At 36.5% G+C, this 14,019-nt stretch overlaps 2 protein-coding genes across 2 annotated transcripts; both read right to left on the reverse strand.

The window, feature by feature from the left end:
• Positions 1-1,092: 1,092 nt before the first annotated feature.
• LOC127192862 (keratin-associated protein 19-9b-like) lies at positions 1,093-1,722 on the reverse strand. The gene has a single exon (XM_051150212.1). The coding sequence runs from the start codon at positions 1,574-1,576 to the stop codon at positions 1,364-1,366; it is 213 nt and encodes a 70-aa protein (XP_051006169.1). The 5' UTR covers positions 1,577-1,722; the 3' UTR covers positions 1,093-1,363.
• Positions 1,723-11,051: 9,329 nt separating this feature from the next.
• On the reverse strand, positions 11,052-11,366 carry LOC127192875 (keratin-associated protein 19-9b-like). Its single transcript, XM_051150224.1, has one exon. It carries the CDS (start codon positions 11,340-11,342, stop codon positions 11,166-11,168), a length of 177 nt encoding a protein of 58 aa, XP_051006181.1. The 5' UTR covers positions 11,343-11,366; the 3' UTR covers positions 11,052-11,165.
• Positions 11,367-14,019: the final 2,653 nt, after the last annotated feature.

Here is a 14,019-nt window from a genome sequence, read left to right on the forward strand (position 1 = left end):
GTGCATGACATAAATAGGAATTATTTCTACATAAATGCCTACTTTATTTCTTTTTTTTTATTAATTTATTCTTGTTACATCTCAATGTTTATCCCATCCCTTGTATCCTCCCATTCCTCCCCCCCCCCCATTTTCCCATTATTCCCCTCCCCTATGACTGTTCCTGAGGGGGATTACGTCCCCCTATATATTCTCATAGGGTATCAAGTCTCTTCTTGGCTACTTGCTGTCCTTCCTCTGAGTGCCACCAGGTCTCCCCCTCCAGGGGACATGGTCAAATGTGAGGCACCAGAGTACGTGAGAAAGTCGTATCACACTCTCCACTCAACTGTGGAGAATATTCTGACCATTGGCTAGATCTGGGAAGGGGTTTAAAGTTTACCTCCTGTATTGTCCTTGGCTGGTGCCTTAGTTTGAGTGGGACCCCTGGGCCCAAATCTGCCTATCATATTGTTCTACTTGTAGATTTCTAGGACCCTCTGGATCCTTTTATTTTGCTGTTCTCCCATGCGTCTCTCATTTAGAGTCCCAATAGGATGCCTTCCCTTATTTCTTATTAAAAGAATTCACTAGTGAGAAACCTCAATCTTTGAATTTGTTTCCACTTGTGAATTTACTATGAAGGAAATGAATATTATTAGATCACTTTCTAAAATTATAATTTCAAGTTTGTGTGCGGGTATTTTTTATATTTTGAATTTATATTTTGTATTGATTTCAGTTTTCCTTTCTCATGGAGATGCTAAGTGGCAAATAGCTATTTTCATGTCTTCCAGTTGTCTAATTGTTTCATAAGAGTATGAGAGACACACAAAACACAGACTGAGCAGCATATGTGCAGAGCATCCTGGAGGTGCTCACACAGTAACCACATTCAAAGAAGAATGTGGCAAAGTATTCCTTTTCATAAGACACTGAGTTAATAATGGATACTACGTGAAAATATCATGTAGATCAAGTGCTCATGAATTCTTAGGAATTAATGATGGCTAAGTATGTTTTGCTCTTCAGAATACTGAATGAGAGAGAGAAATAGCTAAACTTTTCTGACATAGAAAGAGGGAACTACTTGGCAGAGTTAGATAAGCTCATATATAAATTGATACACTTACAATCTCACAATGGAGGGCACCTTTACCAAAGAAGTACTTTATACCATATACCAAAATTTGGAATGAAAAACATCAATCAGGAAAACATCAATGATACAATATGCAAATGCTCACACTAGATGTTTATTGCAGTAACATGCCAAGAAATATCACAAAATGAAGAAATGAGAAATCTTCAGCACAGTGCAATGAGTGTCCAGGTTGAGTAATCTGATTCTGGATCAGAATAGATGATGCAGAGGGCCATGTTCTCAGTAAAATCCAGAGGACCAGTATCTGCCGTAGAAAGAGGGACGGAAATAGCCATAGCCTCCATAGCCGCCATAGCCACCGTAGCTACCATAGCCACTGTAGCCACCATAGCCCCCAAGGCCATAGTTGGAACCATAGCCATTGCCCAGGCCACTGAAGCCACCAAGGCCATAGCCAAGGCCACCATAGTAGTTGCCGTAATAGTAGCTCATTGTGTCTGGGATTTAGGACTTGGTGTGATGCTGAAGGTGAGGTTCTGGAGAATGAATGTCGCCTTCTGCGCTGGGGCTTTTATAGTGATCCAGTGCAGGCATGGTGAACCACAACAAAGGAATGCTCTTCTCTTTGAAAATACATCTGTGCTGAAAAGCAATACCATTAAGCCACATTTTACATTTTAAAGATACTTCTAAGATAAAAGAAGACATTGTTCCTTTGAACTTAGTTTTATTTTTATCCTTAAAACTAGAATATTTTAAAACTGTACAGTCAGTCATATCATTCTCTGGTAATTTGTACCTCTGAGTTGGAAATCAAACTCACTCATCCCAGGATCTTGGCACTATTACCACTGCAATGTCATCTCCATTTCCCCTCCAATTGGATTCTTCTTGAAGACAAACCTTCTTTGAATGAACAAATCAAGTGGGATAACATTATAAAATAACCATACATGGATATGGTTAGTTTAAAATCACAGACAAGTACATTTTCAGGAAGAGCATGAGCTCAGCATGAGGCTTTACCAGTATGTTACATATTGATGGGTTGAGCCTTATTAAAATTTTTGTTCAAAACTTTATAGAATATATTCTGATCATATTATTTCTCCTCAACTCCTTCCAGCAGACCTTCCCTCCATATCTAGCCAATTTCCCCCACTTCTTAAAAAACCAAAGAAAACACACACACATACACACACACACACACACACAATCAAAACATACAAAATAAAGAAAAAACAAAAAGCAAAATCGACAACAAAAAGATAGTATACTTATCATAGATCCAACTGCAATCGGGCATACATTCAAAAGATTCTACATGGTACCTCAGAGATACCCACTCATTCCTTTCCACTGCTACTCTGTTCATGACAGTTGGAAATTGGAAACAGCCTGTATGTCTATCACACTTTTATGATAAACATAGACACATCTTATCTACAAATACGGCAACAGACGCAAGCTCAGTTTTTAAGGGCTTTTATACAATGGTTTCTGTGACACAACCATTCCACTCAAATGCTTTTGACTCAAATGCTTCTACTCTTGCTTTTGACTCTCATTTTCTCTTCAAAATGCCCCATCACTGCTCTCTGTGAGGACTCCTGTGCCCATTCTAGTACATAAATACCAGCCACAAACTGTTACACTTCTAAACCCACTCCACTCCTCCAGAATTAGAGTTGTGTTGTTTACCTTTTAAACCAGCTAGACGGTCTGACAGGTAGACACTCTGAAGAAATGGAACCACAATTATATTCTTATTGTGACACATTCTAGATGCAACATATTCATTGAATATTAGACTTTTTTGCAAAAAAATTTAGAAATGTCTTATAAAAGAAAAATTATACAAAATGATTTTTTTCTTTTTTTTTTTTTAGAAAGTATCTTTATCTTTATTTTTCATTCTTTTTTAAATTTTTTTATTAATTTATTCTTGTTACATCTCAATGGTTATCCCATCCCTTGTATCTTCCCATTCTTCCCTTCCTCCCATTTTCCTGTTATTCCCCTCCCCTATGACTGTTCCTGAGGGGGATTTCCTCCCCGTGTATATGCTCATAGGGTATCAAGTCTCTTCTTGGTAACCTGAGTTTTAAAATAGATCACCATTATTAAGACTAACATTAATTACAATAATCATATCAATGTAAAAGAGCTGTTATAGACTTTTGGCAGAAAAGTGATGGTTGGGAGGGGAGTGCGTGGAAGTCTTGAATAACGTCTTGTCAAAGAATGGTGTGAAAATATGCAGACCTCTGCATGCTTCCCTTACAATCAAGAATCTTTCCTTACTAATCATTTAACCAATGCATGGCCCACCTTGGCCATAAGCCATTGTAACAACCAACCACACATCCAAGTATCATGGTCAGCTCATTCAGAATGTGGCTGGCCTGTTTGTCTGATAATGAATTAGAATTTTGTTACAAGTTCATACCCTGTCTTTTGTTTTACTTTGTAAAATTATTTACTGCCGCCTGGATGCAGTTCATGCTCCACCCTCAGCATTTACTTTTTTTTTTTTTTTTAACCAAACACTGCCCTAGTTACAAATGTTTTCTATACACTTGTAGAAAGTTAGCATTTCTTCAGTATCATTTTGTTGTCTTGTAGTGATTTTCTTTGAAATATATTTTCTCTTCACATAATACTGTTTCCAACTGTCCATAATGCATATTAAAATATTATTATTTTAAAATATATTTATCTTCTAAATTTTCTATTTGATCATATTCACCCATCATTACCTCCCTCCAGCTTCCCATAGTGCCCCCAGACTAATGCTCTTGCAACTTCATGGCCTCCATTTTTTCTTGTGGTTTATAATCCTAAGGCTCCAATTAGTGCTTTACTGTGTGCATTCATTGCTTATGGACTGAGGAATAAACACCGTGCTGGCAGCCATGTTCCAGAAGGAGAGTGACTCATCCCCCTGTGAATTTCATTGTCTCTTCTACCAATAGTGGGGACTCAGAGTCCCCCCCTACTCATAAAATAGATGTAGTGGACTGAGTTTAGGTAGGTCATCATATGTAGGTAGCCATAGTTGCTATCAATCGATGAGTGCGACAGTCATGGAATGTCCAGAAAGGAGCATTCCACTGGTCTCCTCCTATCTCTCAGACTTTAAAGCCTCTCAGCAAAGCCTTCCTTGGTGTCTCTGAGCCTTGGATGGAAAGAGGGTAATGCATATGATTCACCTGAGCACTCACACTTACTTACACTTGGCACTTTGACTATTATGAGTCTCTGTATAAAACATTTCCCACTCAGAAAATAAGGTTTTCTGATAAAAGAAGATGAGATCAACACAGATCTAGGGGAATAAACATAAATGTTTAAAAGGCAGTTTGACAGAATGAATATTTAGCATACATTTTATCATTTAACTTATTCTATATACTGCTCAGTTTGCAGATTCAAAATCAACCCAGAGACTTGTCTTTTTTCCCCATAGTGTAACATTTTCTGTTTGTTTTTACATATCAATACAATTCTACCTTCTCTCTTGCTTTGCCAGTTCTCTAATTTGTTCAATATCTTAAATGTTAGCAAGGTGCACATAGAGACTGGTTCTACATAATTTCTCCTTCCCAGTGTGTTCGATAGTGATTGTAAGCCTAAAGTAACTAAAATCCTGCCTATAAAATTTCTGTGACTGTGAAAAACAAGGCAGCATTACCTACAGGATCATTATATTCTGGCTAGTCATTTAAAATAATTCTGAATTCAAGGCTCAATATGTTTCATAACTAAATAAACAAGTGCAGGTTTAAAACATTATAATTTACTTCCTGTACATAGTGTTTTTCTATTCAAAGTATCTTTCTGATTCAGATTATCACTATATAAATAGTTTCTATGTTATTGTTACCAGAGTTCTAGCTTAGCCTTGAGTTAATGATATTCGCTTTAAGAGTGATTCATCATTTCACAAAGATATAAATTAAGGTAGTCGCAATCATCCGCACATTAGTATCAAGGTAGTAAATATCATTGGAGATTAGTGGAGACTCCTATGACTAATGCTGCAAAAAATAAATTATATTTGATGTTATTTTCTTGAATAAAAGCTAACAGATACATTACAAGATTCTAAATTCTAGAGCTTATTAATCAACAGTCTTGGGTTTGATGCAGATATCTAGAAAAATATTTTCAATTCATCCTATTGATGATTTAAATGGGCTAAGAGACCATTAATAATATTCACCTTGAGTTAGAAAAAAATGACATTAAAAAAATGGTTACAGTCAACTGTTTCCATTAATAAAAGTAGAATAAGACTTGAAATTCTGACCATCACCTGCTCAGTCCTAAAAGTGTGAAGACAATCTGAGCATGAGCAATCATCTTACTAGACTTCTATCCCTCCATAAATGAAGAACCTACGGCTTCCAAATTGGAACTAACAAGAAGGAACTCATTCTTGATATGAGAAACTCAGCCAACTGCCAAGGGCCAGCAAAGTAGCAGCTCTTGAAGGAGAACCTACAACTACCATTAACAATATCAGGATAATCACTAACTGTATTCTAGACAGGGCTTGGAGGTTGAGGGGAAGAGGGGAATAGTGTAATCATGTTGTTATCTAAGTCTAAAGAACCCCTAGCTGCCCCTTACCATGGCAATAGTGTCTTTGCAGGGCTGCTTAGGGTCTGAGTTGGCATGGCTCTCTGGAATATTTCTGAAGTTGCTTCTTGATTTCCCCACCATTAGATGCCTGTGTCTTCATGGATATAAAAAATGAAGACCTATGATTACTTGACCTTTTTAATCTCATGTCCTAAAACAATTAGTTCTGCACTATTTATTTCAAACAAAATAGAATAAAACTGCTGTGGGGCAAAAACAAAAACAAAAGCAAGAATCTGAGGGCAAGTGTCTATAGCCAAACTCTGTATGAGTTTCTCTTTGTTTCATAAAAAGACACTTGATGAGTGACACACTTAAAAAAATGTACAACAAGAGATGGATGGGTCTTGATTGCAAAATTCATAAAATAAACTATTTTAAAGGGAGTCTATGGTAAAAATATTTTTATGAGATCATACTATAAAATCAGGTTGGATGTATCCTTAAACCTGTTATCCATTGTATATAAATTACACAGCATATCTGTACTCATTAGGATTAGATGCAGTCATTAGAATTAAGAGTATTTACATTTCATTTTTGTATAAAATATCAAGTCAGAGATACTGGATAAAGAAGACAAGATGAGAAAAAATTTAAAGAAGAATGTGTTTCAGTGAAACATGCCAATCAGATGTGTCTAATTTATGACCAAGAAGTGTATTTTGCACACAGTACAAATTAATTATGACTTAAAATGTTCACAAAATGTGTATTGGAGTAGCATGCTAAGAAACACCACAGAATGGATAGCAAAATCATTATGCACACAGCCGACTAGATTGAGCATATACAGCTGGAGTGGTGAATCCTAAATCAGAAAACTGATCACCTCTGAACACAGTCACACTTTCAGAAAAATCCAGAGAGCAGGGGTCCTCCATTGAATGAGGGGCAAGAGTGTCTGTAGCCATAGTCATCATAGCCTTTGAGGCCATAACTTAAACCACAGCTATAGCTTGGGCCACTGAAGCCACCACAGCCATAGCCAAGGCCACCATAGTAGTTCCTGTAGTATTGGTTCCTTGCAGTGGGGTAGAGGGTGTGTTTAATGCTGAGGTGAGTTTTCTGGGATGCAAGTTATTGTGCCTGAGCCTTTTTTACACTTAGCCTCTGCAGGTGTGGCAAATCGTGTGTCCCTTTGTTCTCTTTGAAAGTGTGTCTTTAGAGAAAAACAATGCTATATACTATATATTTATGTATGATGGCTCCAAAATGCAGGAAGACATCAATCCTTTGAGGTTAGTTTAATTTTCTTGCCCAAGAAGCTGGCTTCTTATTGAAAATACAAGCTATTAGTAGTTATAAATGTATCATGAATTTATGGCTTCTAAACTTTTTGCTTCTATACATTTTTTAATCTTACATTTTAGTACTCAGGCTCTCTTATTTGACAGTCTTTGTCTTTAGTTCATGGTTGGCCAATCGTGTCTTCATTTTTGTCTTTAAAAGTTTTCCTCATGATGATACATTCTTCTGTCTAAAGGTTAACCACTAACACATTTTAATCCACTTTACATGACTGAAATTAACTTAAGACCATTTTATGGTCAGAGAGAGAGAGATCCCCTAGGCCCTTCTAACCAACACACAGCCCTACTATTCTCTTGGCTTTTCAACCAAAACTAGTTGATAAGACTCTGTTGCTAAACACATCACTTGTTTGATGTTGTTATTAATGTTTGTTTTAGTTTGGTTTTTTTGTTTGTTTGTTGAGTGAAACAGAAATTCAGTTAAAATGGTCTGGATGCTCTTCTCTGATGGCTAGCATTTATAATGCCAGAAGTTGGTATGAAGTTTATAGTTATACCATCTGCCAAACAAGATACCTTGACTTCCCTTCCTGTGTGTATATCTATTATTTCATTTTAATGTCATATTTCTCTAGTACAGACTTCAAATACTATGTTAAGTAGGTTTGGAGAAAGCGGGAGCCCATATTTTTTTTCTGTCCTAGTGAGGATTCTTTAAGTTTTTCCCACTTAGCATGACGTTGATTAACCTTAGCGATCCACTTCATTGCATTAAGAAGAGCCTAGAGTACAGAAACATACTTCTTCACATGGAAAAACTACTGCCAAAGAAAAGTCAGACACTGAAGTCTCCAAGGTCATGAATTGATTAGTCACTTAACAGAGTCATCATTTGGTGATATTTGTTGGGAGCTGATGGAAGGTAATGAGTAGAGCTTAGTTACAGAAGCTACATGGGCAGGAATGTCCCTAAGGGTTACATTTTGCCTGTGCCTTTATGTCTGTTGCCTTTTCTCAGTATGCAGCTTACCATGAAAAGGGTCCTTTAGCTCCTATTCTGCTAATGTCTTCTTCCCAATGGGCCCAGAAATGCAGAAACAAGCAACCATGAACTGTGAAACCATGAGCTAAACCAAATGCCTTCTGTTTACATTGTTTCCCTCAGAATTTGATCCAGTAGGAGAATGCAAGCAAAACAAATACATTTACTGAGAACTGAAGTGAATAATTAGCTATGCAAAGGAAAAACAGGACTTAATATTTAAGCAGAAACTACATCAAAATATAGGTATAGAAAAACCCAGCAGCCGTGTATGCACAAGGTGTATTCATTTGACAATCACTGGACTTTGGTAGAGGCAAACTGTTTGAAACAACACTAATTAAAATTACACTCAGATGCATAACAATTTCTCATTTTTTATGGTAATGGTAGCAGCAGCATTTTCTTTTCATTAGCCCTGGAAGTGTAACTCGGCCTGAATTCCCCAGGACACAGCACTCAGATAATCTGCTTGCATGACATTTTCAGACAGTGTCTTCCCTAGGTATTCCTTCTTTGTCTTCTCTGAGCCATGCTTGGGCACGGGGTTTCACTAGGGACTCCTTTGTCATGTCTCAGAGTTTATGCTGCCATTCTTATTTGGCTTTCAATTATTTACTTTGAGTTTGACATGAACTCTGATGCCTAGAATTTGATCACTGCCCCTTAGCGGGGCAGCCTTGGGGGCACACAGAGGGAGGGGATGCAGGCTACCCTAATGAGACCTGATGCACTGTGATAAACCCCCTCTCCCCCTTGTCAGAGTTCTAGTGGAGGGAAATAGGGTGAAGGAGGGACGGAGGTCGGAACTGGAAGATAAGAAGGAGGGGATAACAATCGGGATGTAATATGAATAAATTATAATAAATAAATAATTTTTAAGTAAAAAATGTGCCTTAAGAAATAGGAGCAGGGTGCTGGAACAGAGAATTCAAGATTAAATCCAGGACAATACACAGTTAGATACAAAGAGTAAGTTCAGATATTTGACAGATCAATGCAAGAACTAAAATTTATTATTATTTAATATAAATTTAATTTTATTTTCAGATATATTTTCAAGTAGAAATATTTCACCACAAAGAGACAACTAATGACAGAGGTAGGAAAACTACTCACCTTGATTTAATCATCACACATCGTGTCCACGCATTTACTAACATGCACATATGTCATAATTATGAATTATTATCATATAATTTAGAAACATAAATACCAAAAGTTAATGTTTTTAAGAGACTATTTTAATGAATGTTTATGAAAAATGGAAAATAAAAAATAAATTGTTACAACATAAAATATGTGTTATTCTGAATGTGTGTGTGTGTGTGTGTGTGTGCGTGTGTGTGTAAAGTACAGTGATCCAAAATTGAACTTAAACATCAATAGCCTCTTTATTCAATGAATAATACCTTCTTATTTCTGTAAGAATTTAGTTGTACTATTTTTGTGTTCTCAGCATTCTATTGCTGTTGCTTTGAAATAAACACATCAGCAGTTATCTAAAATTCTATTTGTTTAAAATTCGTAAACATATACTTTCTGTACTATAGTATGAGAACTCCATAAATCCTGGATGTTAAGAAAATGCCAAGCCAATGTCAAGCATCTTTCAAAAGTTGTTGACATCCTTTTATAAACATTATTTTCTAAAAAATATCTACAATTTAAACCTCCATGTCAGGTTAAATTCAATTTTATATGAATAATTCTGACGTAACCTACTGAAGGGCCCATATCTCAGGTGGATGGGACTGCCATGCCCCAGCTCACTCCGCATTTTCTGTCATAGAAGTTGTCACAGCCTATTTATTCATGAATGTATCACTGTAGCTCTTTTTACAATTCCCTAGTACTAATAGTGACTCTTATGCTACACATAGTACAATAATAATTTATAAAGAAAGTCACACCATGAGCCAGGCACGATGGAATACATAAGAGTGAGCACAAGAGCAGAGTGCTAGAGGTCTAGCCTCAGCAAAATAAAAAGATGGGCTAGCCTGGGCTACATCATCTGCTGTTTAAAAACTCGAGGAAACTAAATGAATGAATAGGCAATTAAATACAGTTGTAAGTGTTATTTAGGAGCAGTGAAAATGTTCCAAAACAGGAGCTGTGTCTTAGTAACCAGTCTCAGATCGGAAGAAATGATCCAAAGGAGTCTCCAATCCATCTTAAAATTAAAATGGGTACCAAATAGGAATATTTTAGCAATATTACCCTAATTCTGGGGAAAATATGCAGGACTCTTGATTGAAAAATCAAATCTCAGGACTTATAGTATATGAAGGAAAGTGTTCCTGAAAAGAAACATGGTACCTGTTCAAATAACGACAAGTAAGAAATGTTGATCGTAAGTAAAGATTATCGTCAATTCCTCATCTCCATATGGTCACATGACGTACACAGGAGGGGGCAGGAATAGAGATCAGTCATTCAGAGCCCTGTCCAATGACTCTCAGCACACTGTAACAATAACCCAGTAACCTCTCTGTCTCTTGAGGCTCATAAAATAACTCTCTGTATGCTCAAATGTACTCCAAATCTTTCATTCCCTAATACACCAGTATCATGATATGTGTTTCCTTTACTTACTAAGTAGACAAAGTGTTAAAATATTTGTACGGATTAAGAATGTCTAAATATGTCAATACAATGATGTCCTTCATTCACACCTGAAGCAACATATGAGACTATATCATATGAAATGGAGTTACTAGCTGAGAGCATATTAGTTGCATTGAAATGTATCTAATGGCCAGTAACAACACATATTTATGAGGTAAAATGTCATGCTTCAATTAACATATAAATTGAGTAATGATCACATCAGGACAAATACTATTTTTACCTTAAAGTTTATTTTCCTTTTTAACTGAAATATATAATTATTTTGGATAATATAATGCAATGAAGTATATCACTCAAATATGTCAAAATTGTGTATGAACTTGTGTTTGGATGTAGAAACATAAGCAAAACAAGGCTTAGAATGTTCAAAAATATTTATTAAAATAGCATGTCTAAGAACAACCCTGAAAATACAAATATTCATGCCCACATCCCACAAGAGGGAGAAGAGTCAACTTTAGTGATGGATTCTGGAGGAAACAGTTCTTCACAGATGGCCACTCTTTCAGTAAAATCCAGAGGACCAGTATCTTCCATAGAAAGAGGGGCGGAAGTAGCCATAGCCACCATAGCCACCATAGCCACCAAGGCCATAGTTGGAACCATAGCCATAGCCCAGGCCACCGAGGCCACCAAGGCCATAGCCAAGGCCACCATAGTAGTTGCCGTAATAGTAGCTCATTGTGTCTGGGATTTAGGACTTGGTGTGATGCTGAAGGTGAGGTTCTGGAGAAAGAATGCCCCTCTCTGCTCTCAGGCTTTATATTGTTCCAGAGCAGGTGTGGCAAACCACAACAAAGAGTGCCCCTGTCTTTGAAAATACGCCTTTGGGGAATCATAGTTTAATTTCATCACGCCTTTCTTATTAAAAGTATTTCCAAAGATGCATAGAATATTCATTTTGTGCTTAAATATTTTTATTTTTCATTTTTCTTTGATCATAATTCAAAATTTCACATATCTCTATAATTGCATGCAATTTTCAATCCCTCTTGAAATTGTTGGAGAATATAATTAAAACAAATATGTTTGGGTATTTGGATGTTTCAGCATTCCTTATTTCTTTTTTCTTTTCTTTTTTTTTTTTTTGCTTTTGCTTTTTGACATGGCAGAAATATCTTCATCATATTTTACTGTTTTAAAGTTTATCGTACATTAAATACAATATTTTTTGTTTTCAAAAACCTCATAAATAAATAACATTAATGCAAGAAATGTTCAGAATTTCCTAACAAAATAAAGGAAATAATTTACCTATGTTTATTTGTGTGTGGTGTGTGTGTGTGTGGAGGATGGGTAGTGTGTGTGTGTGTGTGTGTGTGTGTGTGTGTGTGTGTGTGTGTGTGATGACTTCTTATATTTTACTTATATGGACAAAATAGTTGCTACTTAATCAGTAGTGTTTATAATTACTTTTGGTGATGATATAACCAATAGGACTTCTTAGCAACAGACTTTTGTTCTCAAACTCCTGGGAGTTAAAAGCTCTATGTGTTTTAAAGATGTTGGCTATCTTTTCTATAAAACACATGTCTTCCTCTATCACATTGCATTTCATCCTTTGGGATAAGACGTAGATGTTTTAGACCTCCCCACTAACACTGCTCAGCATTATCTTGGACCAAATAACGTTACGTGAGATGTAGAATAGAAAAAATGAGTACAGCTTTGGCCAGAGTGAGATTCAAGAAGAGAATGGGGTACAAAAATTTGAGTTCTTCAGAACTGTGCTCTCTTCCTATCCTTCTCCTTCTCCCTACCCCTTGGTCTTTAGCTCTCTTTCTTCACCTGTATGTAAATGAAGAAGACAGGAAATGTTGAAGGTAAGAAAAAGGTTTGAAGGTGGAAGAGAGAGAAAGAAAATATTTGTGGAGGCCGGAGTTCAACCCCAGAAGTCATTTATTTGTTATCTTTTTAAATGTTTTCTTTTTCTTTTAAAAAATAAAATAAAATCATATACCTTTAATCCCAACACTCAGGAGCCAGAGGCAGGCAGATCTCTGAGTTTGAGGTCAGCCTGGTTTACACAGTGAATTCCAGGACACCCAGGAGTACACATAGAAACCCTATCTTGAACACCCCCTCCAAAAAAAGATTAAAAATCAAAGTCTCTCATTTCCTGGAAGCTCACAGACTGGGCTGTTATAGCTGGCCATCAAATCATAGAGACCCAACTGTCTGTACTTCCTCAGCTCTGGGATGAGAAGGAGGTACCATGACAACTGGCTTTCTTAACATGCTCCACAGCGGTATAACCCAGACAGGCATGCTTTCAAAACAACTGTTTATCAACTGAGGCACGTCTCTAACCTCCTCCTCTGGAGTTTGGTTCTTTGCAAAAATGAAAAGGTCCCAAGTTCATTTATAAGAATTACTCTTTCTTTCCTGTCAGAAAAGAATCAACAAAAAAGAAGCATATAAACCTAGTGGATCAGTCTCAGAATTTCGTAGAGATTCTAACTGAACTGTTATAGCTAAATTAGGAACAACCTGCAGCTTTTGAATACACACCAATATATTTTTGAACCTTGTTTACAAACTAGCCCAAGGCTACTGTAAGACATCTTGGGATTTTTAAATCCTGGTTAGTGAGCAGCAACAAAGAAAATGTTAACAGTCCTGCATAAGAATATGTTAAAACTTAACATCAAATGTGTCCTCAAAAACTGCTAGATTCGTGTACAGAAGCTATATGTAAATTTTGACTGCTTTTGTGTGAATAGAAAACAACCTCGTTATTTCTATACATAAGCAAAGTGAGCAAGGGAAGAGGATGCCTAGGACATTTTATTTTTGGAGGGTGAAGATTGGTTAAAGGTTCAGAAAGTTTTAGGTGCTCTGTCTGTGATGCAACTAAGTGTGTTAAGTATGATTAATTTAAAGATCTATTTCTTTTATAGAAGAAGAAACGTTACCAAGAAGGTTTATTCCCCATAGTTGAATTGTATAAGAGGCATTAATGCAAAACACCCAGAATAAGGAGTTCATGTCAAGGACCTTCTCTCATGTAAGCTCAGACAAACAAACAAACAAACAAACAAAAAAAAAAAAAAAAAAAAAAAAAAAAAAAAAAACAAAAAAACCAAGAACTTATCATGAACACAAAGCACCAAAGCCAATGTCTTTTTTGACAATGGCAAGTGTTGCACAGGCTTGCAGCACTCGAGGAATGGTGGTTGCCCCTTTATGTGAGTATGCTGATGACAATGAACATAGTTGAGGAAATGCCCTTATTGCATGAACATCTCCTATTGGGTATATGCCCTGGAGTGGTATAGCTGGGTCTTGGGGTAGAGCTATTCCCAATTTCCTGAGAAAGTGCCAGATTTATTTCAAGAGTGGTTGTACAAGTTTGCACT

The sequence above is a fragment of the Acomys russatus genome, chromosome 8 (assembly GCF_903995435.1).
Source record: "Acomys russatus chromosome 8, mAcoRus1.1, whole genome shotgun sequence".
Classification (NCBI taxonomy): Eukaryota; Metazoa; Chordata; class Mammalia; order Rodentia; family Muridae; genus Acomys; species Acomys russatus.